Raw genomic sequence first — 19,072 nt, 5'->3', positions numbered from 1 at the left:
CTGTTCTGCACTACAACTCCCATCAGTCCCAGGATCATTTGGCAATGCTGACAGGAGTTGATGTCCAAAAACACGTAGAGGGCACCTGCTTGGCAAAAACTAGGCTGGACTGTTATATTTACTCTTTGACTATTTGTTCTTTTAATTATCTCTTTAATTCATTGCTTTGAATTATTTTAAGTGAGATAAAATTGTAACAAACAATAATAATAATGCATTGATATTTTTGGGCAACTGTAAAAACAAACATAACATTGGATTTTAAAATATACAGGCTCGTACCCATCTGGACCAGAATGCTGTTTCCCACAGCAGTCAACCAGATGCCCCCAAGGACATGAAAAGCCTCTGCCTTCTCCTGTTCTTGCCCCAGAGCAACTGGAATTCAGACTATTGCCTATGTAGATTGCCTATGCAGCTGGAGGTTTGACATAGCCAACATGACTGACGGAAAACAGAGGAACTCAGGGATTGCTTCAGTAGAAGGGGGGGCAGAAACTGTCCCACACTTAGCCAATAAAGGTTGCCAAAGGTTGGCAGAGCTGCCAGTTGCATTTGTGTTGCCATAGCGAAACTGGGACTCCCCCCCCCCAATTTCAACCCTGCATAGTCCCTTACCTTGTGCTGGGGGGCTCTGCAGTGGTGTCTTAGGCCCTGTTGGGGGGTTGTCACTACTAGCCCCAACAGTAGAGGCCTGGTTACCAGACCCCTCATTCTTAGTCCTGTCCCCAACCGCAGGCAGTGTGTAGCTCAGCTCCTCTGCTCCCACAGACCTTGGGCTCTGGGGTGACGGCAGGTGTCCTAGACTAAGCGAAGGCTTCTTGGCTATCGGTGGGGGGATCTTCCGGGCCTGGGATCTACCTGAGCCCTGCTGGTTGAGCCCTAGGGCTGCCGTGGACAGCTGACCAGAGATGTTCATCAATTCTACAACCAGATTCTTCTTCAGATTGGCCTGGGCCTCTGGGGAGGCTGGGGTGTCAATTACCAATTTCTTGGGGCTCTTTGCAAAGATGAAACTAGCTGTAGAAGCCGGGGATTTATGGAGGGGGGACCCTTGCCCATCCTTTGCCTCACCAGCAGAGGGAACCGAAAAAGCCGGCAGTGTCAGCCGATCACCACCCTTCCTCTCTGCCATTCCAAGGCCTGCTGCTTCTCTGGAAGACAAGGTGGAGGCCTTCAACCGCACGGCCTCGTGCAGCGGGTTCGAAGAAGCGGCTTCTTTAGGCACCCTCAAGGACAGCGACTTGCGAATAGGTTTCTGTGGGGCAGACTGCCCTAGCTTGCCATCGGCATCGGATCTCAGTCCATTTTGCTCTGCTGTGGCCTTGGCTGCCCCCAGGCTCACCGCCGGACCATGGGAATCCATGTTGACAGAGCGCAGGCGTACCATCTGCAGCAGGGAAGGGGTGACAATGGGGAGATTCGCGTCTTCCTTTGGCATAGGGTTGCTCTTGCTGCGAGAGGCTGGCTCCTTCTTGAGATCAGGGTGAGGGCCGGTGGTCACCTTCTTAAGGCTGGGCTGGGCTTGGGGGCTGGAGGGCAGAGCTGCAGGCTGCTGGTGGCTGGAGGTTTCCCCCACTGTGGGGAGCTTTGGAGGTGGAGGCGGCTCCACTTGAGGAGCTGGCAGTGGTGTGGGGCCTGGTACTTCCTGCTGTTGGATCTTGGAGGACACCACGGTAGAGAAGGAGCGTGAAAAAGCGGAGACTTTGGCCTCCTCCACAGGGGATGCTCTTTGGTTGGCCAACTGCTCCTCAGGAGGCACCTCAGTGGTGTTCATGGGGGGCGCTTCCGTGGAAACTGATTGGGACTCTGGCAGAGGCAAGGCAAAGTAGGCCTCATCTGGGGGAGGAAAGTCTGCCATGGAGAGGTCGTGGTCATCAGGTACAGGAGGGGGTGGAGGGGGCCACAGAGAGTCAGGAGGACCATCCGGCACAGTCCCAGAAGATGCTGGGGCAGCAGGGGAGGCCTCCAGACTTGCACCGGCCTTCTTCGCTGGGGGGGGTGGCGGGTGGTAGGCAGGAGGGGGCGATGGCGGCGGTGACCCCATGCTAGCTTTTGGGAGGATGCCGGGCTGATAGCTGGGTTGGCCAGCGGTGGCTGCAGCCTTGCCAGGTGTTGGCTTGGCCTGTTGGGCCTTAGTGGGTGGAGGGGAAAAGGGGGCCGGGACCTTGGGGTGAGGAGGAATAAGGAACTTGTCTATCTTCCGCAGAGCAGGAGCAGGACTAGAGGGAGGCCTGGCTGAGGGCAGGGCTGTCACCTCAGCAGGGGCTGGATCTGAAGCCGAAGAGGATAAGGATGTCAAGGAGGAGGAGATGGAGGGCCCCGGAGACTGCAGGGAACACACCCGCTCTGGTTTCTTTGGTTGCGGCCTCTTCTTCCCAGGAGACGAGGGGTGGGCAACGAGGGCCTTGGTGTGGAGGGTGGGCGTCCCGCTCTGGCTCGAATACCCACTGGATGGCGACAAGGTGCGGCCAAAGTGGTCAGGGGAGCTGTGCTTCGAGGGGAGTTCCAGCGTCCCGCCGACCCTCAGCCCATTCTCCTCTCGGAACTTGCCGACGGTCAACGGGCTCCTGTGAGACATGTCGGGAGAGCAGGTCAGACTGTCCGAGCGGAGGCTGCTGGTCTCACTCTGAGAGGAGGGGGAGAATACTTCGTCCTCATCAGCCAGGCTGGGGCTTCCTCGCTGCGCCGCAGCCCACACCTCTCCGGCCTCACGCTGGGGCCTTCGCTCGGGCTTGGGGGGCAGGCCCATAGCTTTTGGCGCCCCTTCAGCCTCCAGCTGTTGAGCCTTCTGGTGCAAGGAATACGTCCTCCGTGGGGGCGCTGGAGCCTTCTTCTTCTTCCTGAGGGAGACACTACGGGCCGAGGAGCGGTCGCTTCGCACACTCATGCTATCTGAGCCATCTGCCGTGCTGCTGGTGCTGTACGCGGGGGAGGCCCGGCCGCTGCTGCTTCCTGGTGGCCGCACTCCCAAAAGGTTGGGGGAAGCAGGGGCAGCCTTTACATTCAGGCAATTTGGGCTGGTGCCACTCATGGAGCTGAAGGTGCTGTGCTGGTCAAGGTCGGTCCGAGCTGCTGTTTGGACCAGGCCATCAGGTCCAGCATCGCCCTTTCTGCTGCCGGTGCCCCCGTGTGAGGAGATAGTGGAAGTGTTTGAAACAATGGTCTCCGTGGACTGAGAATGGCTCCAGTTGTCACTGGAGGAGGAGTGCTCGCCGCTGTGGGGGCCACAGGGGAAGCGCCCCACTGAGCGCACAGAGGCTGGGCTTGCTGTTGACAGGCTGCAGCGGCTAAGCGTGCGCACCTTGTTGTGAGAGAGAGCAATAACATCTACCATGGGTGGCAAGATGGCGTTGGGAATAATCTTTGACAGGTAGGTGCCCTGAGGTGAGATGGACATGACTGGGCTCAGCAACTCAGGGGAGCCAGACTGGGTGGTCATCCAGGGAACAGCGAGAGATTTGGGCCGGGCCAAAGGGGACAGCTTTGCCGCTGTCTTGCATCCCAGTAGCGAGTCGTCATAGTAGATGCGGTTGATGTGGTGCTGGAGGGCAGAGTCTGCCGCCTCGGCCTCTAGACGCTGGAGGGAGACGCGGGCACCACCCTTGGGAATGGTCATGGGATGCAGCTGCCCGTCAATGGTGGGGATGTGGATGGCGTTGCCGGGGACCTTGCCGCCATTCAGCAGAGGCTGGGGGGTTGTGCTGGCTCTGACAGCAATGCTGCCAGGACGCTTCTTCGAGTCATGCCCATTGCTCAGGCCTGAAGGCAGAGAAGACAAGGCAAATTAAAAGAGGGCTAGTGAGAATCAGGACATTGTTGAGGGTGGAAGGATTCGATCTCAGAGCTCTCAAGCCCCAGAAATTCCTCTCAGTCACCTTATTAGGTGGGGAAAGTAGCTCAGTGGTTGAGCACCTGCACTGTCTGCAGAAGACCGCACGTTCAATCCCCACAATCTCCGGGTAGGACTGGGAAAGATTCTTGTCTGAGACCAGGGAGAGCTGCTGCCAGTCAAGGTAGACAGTACTGAGCTAGATGGACCAATGGGCTGTCTCAGTTAGCCGTTTCACATACCAAAGTAAACCACAGTTCATGGTCTCATCTGTTTTGCTCCTCCTATAATCAGTAAATAAAAAAACCACCCCTTGGCTATAGATCAGAGCAGGGGAAGCTGCGACCCTCCAACTCCTACCTGCCCCACCCAGTAGTCTGTGATGATGGACAGTGGAATCCAACAACATCTGGAGGGCAAAAGGTCTCCTACCCCTGCTCTAGACTGTGGTTCATCTGGACCAAAACAAACCACAATCCCCCATGTGGACAAAATGTTAAGAGATGGTGGCTTGTTTCTCCCACGAGCTAGCAGAGTAAAGTGGGTTAGGTACGTTCATTGTAAACCATGAAGTGTGACATATCAACGAGGCCAATAAAAGATCGCTTTTAATGTTCTCAAGTCTTCACCTCTCTGCACAACTTGATGGCTGCCCCAAAATTGGAGGAGGAGCTTCCCGAACCCTTTCAGAGCTGCAGGAAGAGCTTTCTTCAAATGAACAAGAAAATACTAACGGGAACACTTCCTCCCCGCCAAGAGCATCAGCCAACACAGGGCAGGCTGCCTCAGCAATGGAGACATTCCCTCCCCACTCCAATTAAAGTGAATGCTTTGCTCTCAGGTTCATTTATCCTCAAGAACGTCATCACCTAACCACATCTGGCTGGCTGCACAGCACCATGATGCCATTATGTTCTCTGCATGATCCCAGATTGGCTGGGATCACTTGAGGAAGAAACAGCCTGGTCAACCAAACAAAAACAAAACAGTGACAAGAGAGTAGGAAAAGGACTGCTCGTTTCTGCAAATAGCAGTGAAAAGGGTATTGTTGAGGGGTTGGTGCCTCCCACGCACCCCACCTTTGCCTTGAAGAACTTCTAGACTGAAAACGGGGGGAGCACCCTATCAGAACTCCCTTCCCCAGAGACCTGTGGCTTTCAGACTTGCAAAGTGTGGAGGGAATTGAGATCATCCGAGTTTTATTTATTTATTATGGAATTTCTGTGCTGCACTTCACTTCAGCCCAGCTCAGAGTGCTTAAATAAATCCTAAAGCAAACGTTAGCATACTAAAAGTTATTTACTTATTTATTAAAGGTATATCCTGCTCTTCCTCTCAGCAGGAGCCCACAGCTACAGTAATAAATGTAGCAGAGCAAAACACACACACTAAACAATAAACCGAGATTAAACCCACCTAGTTGATGATGCTGGGAGGCCTAGACCAAAAGAAAGAAGAGTTTGGTCTGGTGCTGGAAAGACATCCGTGGATTCAGCACTAAGTGAACCATGAACTCTGTGGATGCCCTGGGCCCAGATGCTCCCTCCCAAACCCCACGCCCCCTTTGTAAAAAAAGTTGCCGTTTCACATGGTTGTGCTGCAGCGGAGTGTTAATAGCGCCATACATTTTGCCTAAGCCTGTACTTCACTCCAGGCTTTGGACCCGAGACAGCTTCTGCTTCAGAGTTCTCTCCCTGTTCCCACACTTCACCCCATCTCAGCAGCTCTCAGATCTCTTTTCCATGCCCAGCCTATGCCAACAATCCACAGGGTGGGCCAAAGCCACTTCCCAAGTTATACAGCCAGACACATGTGTGCCCGCATGAATTCCTTCAGGTTTATCCAGTCGGTTTCATCTGTCACCCGGATCCCAGTTTTTCCAATTCTCAAATTCAGACTTTGTGGAACAAAGACAGTATTTTGAGGTTGGTTGTTTTGCCGACACCTTACCCAGCTCCTGCTGTACGTGTTGGGGGAGCCCCAGAACTGTTGTCCTCCGCTCTCTCCTCCTTTTCTCACCCTTCACGGAGGATTTGGGGAATGAATCATGTGGCCGAAAGGTGGAGCCTGAAAGGGAGGAGTGGGGAGAGACTGGATCAAAGTCAGCAAAAGCAAAGGTGCATTTATAGCCAGCTCTGCACACTCGGGGGGGGGGGACCTGCCTCACCGTGGGCATTCTTCAGAGCCAGGCCCGGAATGGAGGGTGGGGGGAATCCTGGAGGCTGGCCCCTGCCTTAATGTCTCAACTGGTTCCCAATACAGGGACATTTCCGCAGCTCAGCTTTGTTCCTTCCTCAAAGAGAATGCTCCACCAGTTTCCCTCCCTACCCTAAGCCCAGCTCCCAGGTCCTTTGGGTCAGAAAGGAGCGCACTCCTTCCAACCCCCGGGTTTCTGCATGTGGCGGTACCTTTCCGCTGGATCATCTCTGAACGGACAGAGAGAGCATCCTCGGAGGTACTCTCCGTTGCACATGATGGGGTCTTGCTTTGGATCGAGAGGTCGTCACCCTCTGCGGATGTGCAGGACGACTGCATGCCGAGCAAGAAGGAAAAGAAGGCAAAGGGTGAGTCCCCCCACAAGTCCCTAGAGCCCATTCACCTGTCCTGGCGATGACTGAAGCCTGCAGCACTTTGAAGGAAACAGAAGGTCCCCCAAGCAGCCCACAGGCATGAACATCCAACCTGGCAAGGGTCAAGATTCTGCTAAGCCCCACCTTCACCTCCAGGGGAAAAAAAGACAGAAGCCGAAGGAATGAAGGAGGCAGCAAGGTGTAGACAGGAACATCCTGCCTGTCCACCAGGTGGCGCTGCTTGCCAGTAGTAATTTGGTTGTTAGCCCAGCGGGAAGCCAAGTCATTGGGCCTTCCTTTGCCTTGCTTTCAAGGGCACAAATTCCTTTCTGATTAAGGGCCGTGAAATCAGTGTAAAAGGGCACATTAGAGGTTGCCTTGGTTTTGTACATTTCCAAAGACAGTCATTGGACCTCAAACCACAGGCATGCTCTTGACAATGATAATGCCTGGGTGCTTGTTTCCTAATCAGCCAGTATTCCTGTGGAAGGATCAGGGCTTTGCGAGTGCCACAGTTCCACATTATCCCAGGCTATGGTCTAAAGGCACATGAGGCCAGCTCAAGGAGGGTCAGGTCTGGTCAGTGCCTGGATGGGAGACCACCTGGGAACCATATGTAAGCCGCCTTGGGTTTCATGAAAAGACAGGCGGGGTATAAATATAATAAATAAATGTAACCAAAGAATATGGCATTGTACACAGAATGGGAATCTCAGCTGTCATTTTTAGAGTTTCTAGTCCTTATGGTTGCAAAGAAATGCTTGAAAGCCTGCTGAAATCTCAACAGCCAGCTGGTGGACAAGCAGGATGTGGCCAGAACATGCAGAAGATTCTTTGCTGCTTCAGATTCCTTCGCACAACCAATGATATTTCTGAGAAGAAAAAAGTCTCTTCTAATTTCCAGAGACTGTGATTTGCCTATTAGCCAGACTGTTTTAAAATTATGATTAAAGCTTCTATTAATTAATCAATTAACAATCACAACTTGGTCACCTCTGTGGCCCCATGTGCTCTATGCAGTACTATACCACTTTAAACAGTCATGACTTCCCCCAAAGAATCCTGAGAATTGTAGTTTGTAAAAGGTGCCGGGAGGAGACCCCCCTATTCCTCTCACAGAGCTACGATTCCCAGAGTGGTTTAACGATCAGTCCCTCTTCCCAGGCAACTCTGGGAACTTCTCAAATATCCTCCAAAAAGGGGCATTTGGGATGAGAGGGGGGCAGAAGCGGTGGTGGCGTGTGTGGGGAGATTTTGTGGGAAGAATCAGCAGCCAGGAGGAGGGAAGTGCAGCTGCAGGAAAGTGGCAGGACAAAGTCCAGCACATTGCAGCCAAGAAAAACACAACAGCAGGAGGAGCGGAGGAGAGACAGAGCACTCACCCCACCCCACCTGCATTCAGTACAGACGCATCTGCATTTGCTGATTTACTTCTATAGGCAGACCCCCCCCCGTCCCTTCCAAGGTCTGTCAGTAGGCAGATCCTCTCATGCACTATCAAGACAGCACAAGATCAGCTCAAGTTCACCATTTCGTATGGTGCAAAACTTGGATTATTTCAAAGAATAAGGAGTGACAGTGCTCAAACATTTTTGATCATCGCCTCCATCTGGGGCGGGGTATGGGTGGGGGTAGAAAAACAACCCGGCGTTTTCCTGCTTGTCTTATCCACAGGGAGGCAGATGTGGCAGAGAAGACTCTACAAATCAGTAGAATACAGGCCAATGGAAAATCTGGAGGGACACTGCAAGGGCGTGATGCACACGTGCCTGTGTGTGTGTGTGTCGGGGCAAATAGCAAGCTGCTGCCTTGGGGGAACTGCTTACCTGGATGCTGCTGGTGTCACTGTGGTCCCAGGCCCTCTTGGTCTGCTTCTGTTTTTCTAAAAGGCAACAGCAAAAAGACAATCTCCTGCCAGCTTGGGAAGGACTGGGGGTCCCTAAAAGTGGCTCCAGTGTGCTTGAAGCAGTGGAGGTAAAAGCAGCAGTAGCATCGATACAGAAACGAATCTATCCCACCTGCTTGTCTGCCCCAAGCTGGAAAGGGCCTCTCAAACACCCTCCAGGGAGATTCCGCTCATGACCCAACCCAGTGTGGCCTCACGAGGAGAGCAGGAGGCCACTCGCCTTTGCACACCACTGGCCCCACAGTCACTGGACTCTGCTCCCATACGGCAACCTGCCCATCTTGTGCTGCGCAACTGCAAAAGCTTCTCCAGGCTGGGCAAATGCTATTTGATCTCCAGTGTGGGCAGAACCATGATCGGAGGAGGGGGAACCCACCCAGCAGGGAAGAGAGCACGATGAAACTCCTCGCAGCCACCCCAAGAGTGGCAATATCTACAGAGGCATGCCTCAGTTTTGAACAAGATGTAATGGTGACACATCTCAGGCCTGCCTCTTCCCTTTGACCCAGATGCGGATGTGTGGGGTGGTGCAGGTCTTTGGTGGCAAAGGAAATGCAGTCTGTACATCCACAGAGGTAGCCCCTTTCTTGGGTGCAAATTCCAGGCCCGAGCTCTGGTACTATAAATGGGCTCGGAGCATGAGTTCAGAGTCAGCTGGGACACCAAGAGGACACCTTTTAGTTAGGCCACCCAATATTATACTGCACCGCCCAAGCTTCCATGTCAGACTGAAGAGTTGCTTGTTGTTTTTAATTTACAAGGAGACGGTATTTGGGTTCGAGATTTCCTGTATTTTCCCCATTTTATTCCCCTCCACCACCAAAAGAAAAGACTGCCTGAGAAAGAGTTCTGTGTCAGGCAGGGGCAGCTAACCTTTGGCTCTCCAGAGGTTGCTTGATTCAAGCTACCATCAGCCCCAGGAAGCAGGGCCAATGGTCAGGGATGATGGGAGTTGTAGTCCAGCAAAACGGGGAGGACACCACATTGCCTACCCCTGCTCTAAAACTTGCGTGCTCATTTTAAGCTGGGCAGTATTTTAAATGTCCCTGTGAATTTTGTCCCATCAGACCAACACAGCGGTTCTTGATCAAATTAAGTTGTGGTTTCACAACAGCCCAGTCCCCTTTCAACAATATTAGCACCTTCTAGGGAAGCCTTCCCCAACCTGGTGCCCTCCAGCTGTCTTGGTCTGCAATTCCCATCAGCTCCAGCCAGAAAGAGGGCACCAGGTCGGCAAGGCTGTTCTAGGGGCATGCACACGGGCCCAATTTAAAACTAATATAGGCACAGGGCAGCTGAAACTGTTTAGGCCGGCAAAGGGCAAAACCATTTTTAAAATGCTTTTAATAAAAAATATTTTAAATTACTTGTTTTTAACTGTTTTTATTGATCATTTTAATGCTTTCTGTAAACTGCTTAGGTTTCCCACAATCAAGGGTAATTAATTTTGTTAAATAAACAAATGAGCTGCTGCTGCCTACCAAGAGGGAAGGAGTTTCATGCAAAAAAGGAAAACAGAAATCCCAGCAAAGCAAAAGCTCCAGGGAATGAGACAGAACAGGATGAGAATCCCTCCCCGTTCCCTACAGGGCCAGCGCCAGAGGGTGGCCAGGTTGGGCCCTGGCCAAGGGTCCATGTGGCCCACAGAGGCCCCTCTTTTGGGTGGAAGGGTAGTGCTCCTCTGCAATCCGCAGCAGCATTGACTCCCGACCCTGCTGCAGATCACAGACAGGGAGCTCCCAGGCCCTCCCAATACAGACCGTGCGGGTCCATGATGTCTGTCCGCACACTCCACCTACCTCTCCTGTTGCCGTGAATGCTGTGTACACTGTGGCCATCAACAGAGGCTTCCCTAAGGGGCTAACATGCCTGCCACCATCTTGGTTGATGGCAGACATGTGTGTGCATAGTGTAAAGTGCATGTGTGTCACCAACCAAGATGGCCGTGGGGGCATCAGTCTCTTAGGGAAGCCCCTGCCGCCATCTTGGTTGATGTCAGCCTTGTGAGCACAACACTCAGGGCATTCACATGAAACGGCGGGAGAGGCAGGTGAGGAGTGTGGGCGGGTGCCACGGGCTCGGGGCAGGCTGGTACGCAAGGGCCCAGTCATGGCTGGTGCAGGTCCTGCCTCCTACCAACCCCACAAGTAGTACCTTGACTCTGCAAAGACTTGAGCCCAGCCTGGGCCTGGATATGTAGCTCTTCAAGGTGTAGAGGACGGCTGCTGGGGAAGAAAATGTTGTCAGGCTGCTCGTCCCCTGCCTTGTATTGGACGCTCAGCTGCTTCTTGTTTTCGGCCTTAGCAGCACCTGTAAAGAGAAAGCGAGGGAAATCTTGGAATCCCTGAGACAGCAAGAAGGGGGGGGGGTCTGTGTGATGCTCCTATATTAATGTATATATGGTAAGTGTTGGTTGTTTAGAAGATATATGGTAAGTGGAGTGAAAGACCCAGGGCCTGCAGGAGGAAGAGACCATCGCCCAAGGGAAGGAGAGGCTGCTGCTGCTGCTGCTGCTGTTGCTGTGGGACCACCACCTCCACCACCCTTCCCAGAGGGACTTCTGCCTGGCAGGACCAGGCCCCAGGTACCCAGCCAGCCAGGACTGATTCTTACCACCTGTCCCTCTTTGGAGGGATACATAAGCCGGCTGGCTGAGGTGGCCTGGGAGACCCAGGGCCTGCAGGAGGAAGAGACCATTGCCCAAGGGAAGGAGAGGCGGCTGCTGCTGCTGCTGTGGGACCACCACCTCCACCACCCTTCCCTGTGGGACTTCTGCCTGGCAGGACCAGGCCCCAGGTACCCAGCCAGCTAGGACTGATTCTCACCACCTGTCCCTCTCTGGAGGGATACATAAGCCGGCTGGCTGAGGTGGCCTGGGAGACCCAGGGCCTGCAGGAAGAAGAAACCATCGCCCAAGGGAAGGAGAGGCTGCTGCTGCTGTGGGACCACCACCTCCACTGCCCTTCCCTGTAGGACTTCTGCCTGGCAGGACCAGGCCCCAGGTACCCAGCCAGCTAGGACTGATTCTCACCACCTGTCCCTCTTGGGAGGGATACTTAAGCCGGCTGGCTGGGGTGGCCTGGGAGACCCAGGGCCTGCAGGAGGAAGAGACCATTGCCCAAGGGAAGGAGAGGCGGCTGCTGCTGCTGCTGTGGGACCACCACCTCCACCACCCTTCCCTGTGGGACTTCTGCCTGGCAGGACCAGGCCCCAGGTACCCAGCCAGCTAGGACTGATTCTCACCACCTGTCCCTCTTGGGAGGGATACTTAAGCTGGCTGGCTGGGGTGGCCTGGGAGACCCAGGCCCTGCAGGAAGAAGAGACCATTACCCCAGGGAAGGAGAGGCTGCTGCTCTTGCTGCTGCTGTGGGACCACCACCTCCACCACCCTTCCCTGTGGGACTTCTGCCTGGCAGGACCAGGCCCCAGGTACCCAGCCAGCCAGGACTGATTCTCACCACCTGTTCCGCTTGGGAGGGATACATAAGCCAGCTGGCTAGGGTGGCCCGCGAGACCCAGGGCCTGCAGGAAGAAGAAACCATCGCCCAAGGGAAGGAGAGGCTGCTGCTGCTGCTGCTGTTGCTGTGGGACCACCACCTCCACCACCCTTCCCTGTGGGACTTCTGCCTGGCAGGACCAGGCCCCAGGTACCCAGCCAGCTAGGACTGATTCTCACCACCTGTCCCTCTTGGGAGGGATACTTAAGCCGGCTGGCTGGGGTGGCCTGGGAGACCCAGGGCCTGCAGGAGGAAGAGACCATCGCCCAAGGGAAGGAGAGGCGGCTGCTGCTGCTGCTGTGGGACCACCACCTCCACCACCCTTCCCTGTGGGACTTCTGCCTGGCAGGACCAGGCCCCAGGTACCCAGCCAGCTAGGACTGATTCTCACCACCTGTCCCTCTTGGGAGGGATACTTAAGCCGGCTGGCTGGGGTGGCCTGGGAGACCCAGGGCCTGCAGGAGGAAGAGACCATCGCCCAAGGGAAGGAGAGGCGGCTGCTGCTGCTGCTGTGGGACCACCACCTCCACCACCCTTCCCTGTGGGACTTCTGCCTGGCAGGACCAGGCCCCAGGTACCCAGCCAGCTAGGACTGATTCTCACCACCTGTCCCTCTTGGGAGGGATACTTAAGCCGGCTGGCTGGGGTGGCCTGGGAGACCCAGGCCCTGCAGGAAGAAGAGACCATTACCCCAGGGAAGGAGAGGCTGCTGCTCTTGCTGCTGCTGTGGGACCACCACCTCCACCACCCTTCCCTGTGGGACTTCTGCCTGGCAGGACCAGGCCCCAGGTACCCAGCCAGCCAGGACTGATTCTCACCACCTGTTCCGCTTGGGAGGGATACATAAGCCAGCTGGCTAGGGTGGCCCGCGAGACCCAGGGCCTGCAGGAAGAAGAAACCATCGCCCAAGGGAAGGAGAGGCTGCTGCTGCTGCTGTTGCTGTGGGACCACCACCTCCACCACCCTTCCCTGTGGGACTTCTGCCTGGCAGGACCAGGCCCCAGGTACCCAGCCAGCTAGGACTGATTCTCACCACCTGTCCCTCTTGGGAGGGATACTTAAGCCGGCTGGCTGGGGTGGCCTGGGAGACCCAGGGCCTGCAGGAGGAAGAGACCATCGCCCAAGGGAAGGAGAGGCCGCTGCTGCTGCTTTCTTTCTGGGTGCTTATATGAATGCATGTTGTGAGTGAGTGTGTATTTAATGTATTTGAGTTTTTTGTATTTTTCTTTTTGTATTTATAGTTTATAATGTGCCTGGGGAAGAGGTCTTTCCATCTAGCGGGGAGACATGAGGGGGCCCCAATTGCCGTAGTGACAGGCAGAGGGAGGTATGGTGTTATGAGAAGGACATGCCAGGTAAGGCAATGCGGCCCAGACATGTTGTGGCTGTGCCTTGTTCCGGTCCTTCTCATACCCGCAGGGTTGTTGGTTGTCCTCTCAGATCTCCAGCTGCTGCTTTTTAATGCCAGATCGGTTCATAATAAAAAACCCCTCGTCCATGATTTGATTATGGACGAGGCAGCTGATCTGGCATGCATAACCGAGACCTGGGTGGGCGAACAGGGAGGAGTTAGTCTCTCCCAGATCTGCCCACCGGGGTATTTGGTTCAGCATCATGGTAGATCTGAGGGTCGGGGAGGTGGGGTTGCTGTGGTCTATAAGAGTTCCATCTCACTCACCAAGCACCATGTCCATACAACTACTGGTCTGGAATGTTTGCACCTTGTGTTGGGCCAGAGGGACAGACTAGGAATCCTTTTGGTGTACCGCCCACCTTGCTGCCCAGTGGCTTCCTTAGCTGAGTTGACGGAAGTGGTCTCGGAGGTATTGTTGAGATCCCCTAGACTATTAGTACTGGGGGATGTCAACGTTCATGCCGAGGCTACTTTGTCTGGGGCGGCTCAGGACTTCATGGACTCCATGACAACCATGGGGCTGTCCCAATATGTTAGTGGCCCAACACATATATCGGGGCATACACTCAACCTTATTTTTGTTACTGGACATGGGGATAGTGATTTGGATGTGGGGAGTTTTACATCTCTCCCTTTGTCATGGACAGATCACTGCTTGCTGAAGTTTAGACTTTCAGCGACCTTTTCCCTCCGCAAGGGTGGGGGACCTATTAAATTGGTCCGCCCCCAGAGACTAATGAATCCTGAAGGTTTTCAAAGGGCTCTGGGGGATTTTCCGGCTGATAGGACCGGTGCTCCTGTTGAAGCCCTGGTTAATCTGTGGAATGCGGAGATGGCCCGGGCTGTCGACACGATCGCTCCTGCGCGCCCTCTCCTTTGCAGAGCTCATTCAGCTCCTTGGTATACTCCAGAGTTGAGGGCGATGAAGCAAGATAGGAGGCGGCTTGAGTGGAGATGGAGACGAACTCCTGATGAATGCAACTATACGCTGGTTTGTGCTTTCACCAAGCGGTATATAGGAGCGGTGAGGGCGGGGAAAAAACAATATTTCGCCGCCACTATTAAGGCATCTCTCTCCTGCCCAGTGGAGCTTTTTAGAGTTGTCCAAGGGCTACTCCATCTAGGCCTTCAGGACACTGTAGATACTTCGGTGGCCCGCTGCAATGAGTTTGCTGAGCACTTCCAGCATAAGATCTTACGCATTCGTCGGGACCTAGACTCTCATTTTATAGCAGTTAACCCTAGTGAGGTGTCTGGTGCACAGTCTTATGTTTTGTTGGATGAGTTTCAGTCGGTTCAGTTCGAGGACGTGGACAAGGTGCTTGGACAGGTACGTGCAACCACTTCGGTACTAGATCCTTGCCCCTCTTGGCTAATAAAAACTGGCAAGGAGGGAACAGTTGGCTGGGCCAGGGAAGTGATAAATGCCTCCTTGCGAGAGGGAGTGGTCCCTGGCTGTCTGAAGGAGGCAGCAGTGAGACCACTCCTGAAAAAGCCTTCCCTGGACCCAGAGGATTTCAGCAGCTACAGACCAGTGGCAAATGTTCCATATCTCGGCAAGATCTTGGAACTAGTGGTTGCTGACCAGCTCCAGGCGCTATTGGATGAAACCGATTATCTAGATCCATTTCAATCGGGTTTCAGGCCCGGTTTCGGCACTGAGACGTCCTTGGTTGCCCTGTTTGATGATCTATGTCGGGAGAGAGACAGAGGGAGTGTAACTCTGTTGATTCTCCTTGATCTCTCAGCGGCTTTTGATACCATCGACCATGGTATCCTTCTGGAGAGGCTTGCGGAGTTGGGAGTTGGAGGCACTGCGTGGCAGTGGTTCCGCTCCTACTTGGCAGGCCGTCTCCAGAAGATAGTGCTTGGGGAACATTGCTCGACACCGTGGGTACTCCAATGTGGGGTCCTGCAGGGTTCGGTTTTGTCTCCCATGCTTTTTAACATCTATATGAAGCCGTTGGGTGCGGTCATCAGGGGTTTTGGAGTGCGTTGTCACCAGTACGCTGATGACACGCAGCTCTACTTCTCCTTTTCATCTTCCTCAGGTGAGGCGGTCAATGTGCTGAACCGTTGCCTGGACGCGACAATGGACTGGATGAGAACTAACAAACTGAGACTCAATCCTGATAAGACTGAGATGCTGTTGGTGGATGGTTTTTCCAATCAGATGGTGGATACATATCCTGTCCTGGATGGGGTTACACTCCCCCTAAAGGAACAGGTTCGTAGTCTGGGAGTCGTTCTAGACTCTTCCCTGTCACTTGAGGCTCATGTAGCCTCGGTGGCACGGAATGCGTTCTACCAACTTCGATTGGTAGCCCAGCTACGTCCCTACCTGAGTAAGGAGGATCTTACATCAGTAGTACATGCTCTGGTAACCTCACGTTTGGATTACTGTAATGCGCTCTACGTAGAGCTACCTCTGAAGATGGTTCGGAAGCTACAGCTGGTGCAAAATGCGGCGGCCAGACTGCTAACAAGAACGAAGCAGTCTGACCATATAACACCTGTTTTGGCCCGCTTGCACTAGCTTCCAATACGCTTCTGGGCCAAATTCAAAGTGTTGGTATTAACCTATAAAGCCTTATACGGCACGGGACCTCGATATCTGTCTGAACGCCTCTCCCGCTATGAACCGGCTCGTACACTACGGTCTGCTACGAAGGCCCTCTTCCGGGTCCCGACTCATAGGGAGGCCCGGACGGCAGTGACAAGATCAAGGGCCTTCTCAGTGGTGGCCCCCGAACTATGGAATAGTCTCCCTGAGGAGGTTCGCCTGGCGCCGACACTATCATCCTTTCGGCGCCAGGTTAGAACCTTTCTCTATTCCGAGGCATTTTAATTTTTTGTTAATGATTGTAATGTTTGTAATTTGATTTTAGCTTTTGCTGTTTTTAGATTGTGAAATTTGATTTTAGACTGATGTTTTTGTATTATATTGTATTTTATTGTATCTATGTTCACCGCCCTGAGAGCTATTGCTAGTCGGGCGGTATATAAGTTTTAAAAATAAATAAATAAATAAATAAATAAAAGAGGAGGGGGAGTGAATGGGCAGTATAATGCTAGATGATTGGCTGAGTGTTTAAAAATGGCTGAACGTATAAAAGGAAGAGTGAGAGTGGAATCTGGGGGGAGAAGAGAAAGAGTGGGTTGTTTGGTGGGTTTGAGAGAGTGGTTTGCCAGGAGAGAGTGGAGAAGGAGGGGGGTGGAGTTTGGATTAGTATTGAGTAAAACCATATGCTTATGTGCCTTAAGAAGAAATCTTGTTATCTTTGTTAGCTTTGTTATCTTTAATAAATACTTAATTTGGTTTACCAAAGGCCTGATCCTTGGCTGGGGTTTCACAGACCAGAAGGGAGGGTAAGGTAATGACCAAGGCTGAAGGGAAACTGTAACAAATGGTGGCAGCGGTGAAGAGAATAACAATACCAGTATTCAGAGTCTCTGGGAATACTAGTATTAGGACGTGACTGGTGGTTGCCTAGCAGGGGGATCTGTTGAGATCTGTGCTAGAGCGGGGAGAGAAAAAATAAAATAAAGGGCAGTCCGGACTGGTGGAGTCCCTGGTGGTGCCTAGAGACAGGCAGTAACCACGAGCAGGTAGGAACCTGACAGGGAGAGCCAGGGAAGGACGCCTCACAGTCTGTTCCACAACAGAATTCAAAAAGGAGATGTAAACCTATCAATGCAGGTCGTAATTGCTGGTGGAGCATTCTGTCCAGAAGTCAAGGACAAGCCATTTTCTCTTGGACTCAGTTGCCCAACTGTAAAATGAAGACAGTAGTGTTCACACAAAGACAAGGGATGTTGCTGCTTAACTTGAGACTTGGCAATGTGGGCTAAATAAGAATAAATCTATTCTTTTTATTAATACTTAATGTGTGTGTGTGTTACGTGTGCTCAAGTCGATCACGACTTATGGCGACCCAATGAATCAGCGACCTCCAATAGCGTCTGTTGTAAATAATTGTCATAATTATCATACTGCCATAACACCACAGTTATGGCATCACAACTATTGATTACTTTCAGCTGTCATAACATGGGCTCCTGCTGGGAGGAAGGATGGGATATAAATCAAATAATAAAAATAAATAAAATAAACATCAAGAAGTATGGCTGAGATTATTGTCATCACTACCAAGACCTATTAGACACCCTCCTTTTAACTCTTTTGTATTTTAATTATGCATGTGCCATGCATAATTAGTTGCATACATTTTAACCAGGCACATGGAAGCCAGGGTCTTGGGAGTTTTACAGAAATCTCAGGAGTGGTACCTCTTGGAAGGCACAAGTGTTGATTGTAGGCCCTTGGCAAAGGACTAGTCGCCTCACTTGCACAAGAGTTAAGGAATTGTTGGGACAGCCATGATCAGTCATGCAGATACTAGCTTGGCAATGCCATGCTACACATTACTCAGAAGTACGTCCAAATGAGTTCAAAGAGACTAAATCCCAAGCAAGTGGGCACACAGGATTGAAGTCCTTGGCCTCTTGCTTTTATCATGTACTGCTTCATTGATTTATTTTGGTTTAGTATACACCAATTATGTGCCGCACTTTGCACAGTTGAGAAACAGAATAAATTGGAGGGATTTAAAAAAATACATCAAGAAATGAATCACTAGCGGCTCTTGTGGCTCTGCTGCAGGAGAGCCATTTCCCGTCGCCATGACAGCCCTTTTGATCTCTTTACAACCCTCCGCTGGCCGGCTGAGTGGTCCGACACCAGTGTTCACTGCCCCCACCCTGCTTAGCTGTGGGAGGTTGCAGACGGATGGCCATGCATGTTCAAAGCCTGCGCCTTTAAAACCAGCACACGGAACAAGCAGAAGCACCCCAGGGCAGTATCACATGACTGATACCAGGAATATCTGTGTACCTTACACACACACAAAGCCAGCGAGGCAGTCCAGCTTAAAAGGGCAGGGCTCAGCACATTTTGTCACACACTCCTGAACAACCATCACCGCCTTCCAGAATTGGTAGGGAAAAAAGGGGAAGAGGAAAAGACAGGGAGACCAGGTTGAAGCAGATCAGGTACATTCACAAAGCAAAGTGAAACAGTTGGCTCCTATATGTCAGTCATCATAGGAACAAAGGGGGCCGTCTTGGTCCATCCAACTGATGGCTATCTACAACGATTTGCGGTGCCTCTCCAGGATTTCATACAGAAGCCCTTCCTAGCACGACCTGGGAACGCCAGAGACTGAAGCTGGGACCTTTTGCATGGAAGACGTCTATGCTACCACTGTCCGTTTCCGTGGCATTTTGAGTTGGGGATTAAGCTGCTGTGGGCTCTCCTGCTTTTTATTTCCCAGCTTGTAGTTTGAAAAATTGCTGCCTTTTGAGAGAGGTGCAGCTCACACACAAGTATACACACCCGTCAACTGTTTCTGCTCAGGCACCAGTTACTCTCCCAAACCATCTGCAATGGTTCTTTAGTCCTGTTCTCCTGGGATGTGTTGTTATATGCCTTCAAGTCAATTACGAGTTATGGCGACCCTGTGAATCTTTTTTGGATATATTCATGGGGTTTTCATGGTAAGAGGTATTCAGAGGTGGTTTACCGTTGCCTTCCTCTAAGCCTATGGCACCCGGTATTCCCAGGCGGTCTCCCATCCAAGTACTAACCAGGCCTGACCCTGCTTAGCTTCCGAGATCAGGCATGTTCAGGGTATACTCAAGACAAAATCTGGTCTTGTAGCAGCACATTTAAGTCTACATTACTACTTTTTTTTGTGTGAGCCCCACAGCCAGGGATACTTCTAAAAATAATGATCACCTGTTCAACTATATAATTACTGATCAACTATATATGGACGAAAGCAGCATATTACA

The 19,072-nt window shown here is 52.4% G+C and overlaps 1 protein-coding gene across 3 annotated transcripts in view; it reads right to left on the bottom strand.

The window, feature by feature from the left end:
• NHSL3 (NHS like 3) overlaps positions 1-19,072 on the bottom strand; it is a 91,968-nt gene that overhangs the window by 3,892 nt on the left and 69,004 nt on the right. For all 3 annotated transcript variants that reach the window (XM_061597253.1, XM_061597254.1, XM_061597255.1), the window contains exons 2-6: positions 10,463-10,618; positions 8,229-8,284; positions 6,241-6,361; positions 5,783-5,899; positions 619-3,762 (exon numbers count right to left, since the gene is read on the bottom strand). In XM_061597253.1, coding sequence (XP_061453237.1) covers positions 619-3,762; positions 5,783-5,899; positions 6,241-6,361; positions 8,229-8,284; positions 10,463-10,618 — 3,594 coding nt within the window. The remainder of the gene's footprint in view (positions 1-618; positions 3,763-5,782; positions 5,900-6,240; positions 6,362-8,228; positions 8,285-10,462; positions 10,619-19,072) is intronic.

This window comes from Rhineura floridana, chromosome 15 (genome assembly GCF_030035675.1).
Source record: "Rhineura floridana isolate rRhiFlo1 chromosome 15, rRhiFlo1.hap2, whole genome shotgun sequence".
In the NCBI taxonomy this organism is placed as follows: domain Eukaryota; kingdom Metazoa; phylum Chordata; class Lepidosauria; order Squamata; family Rhineuridae; genus Rhineura; species Rhineura floridana.
The sequence above is the reverse complement of the archived record's forward strand: the minus strand, read 5'-3'. Positions and strand labels throughout refer to the sequence as shown.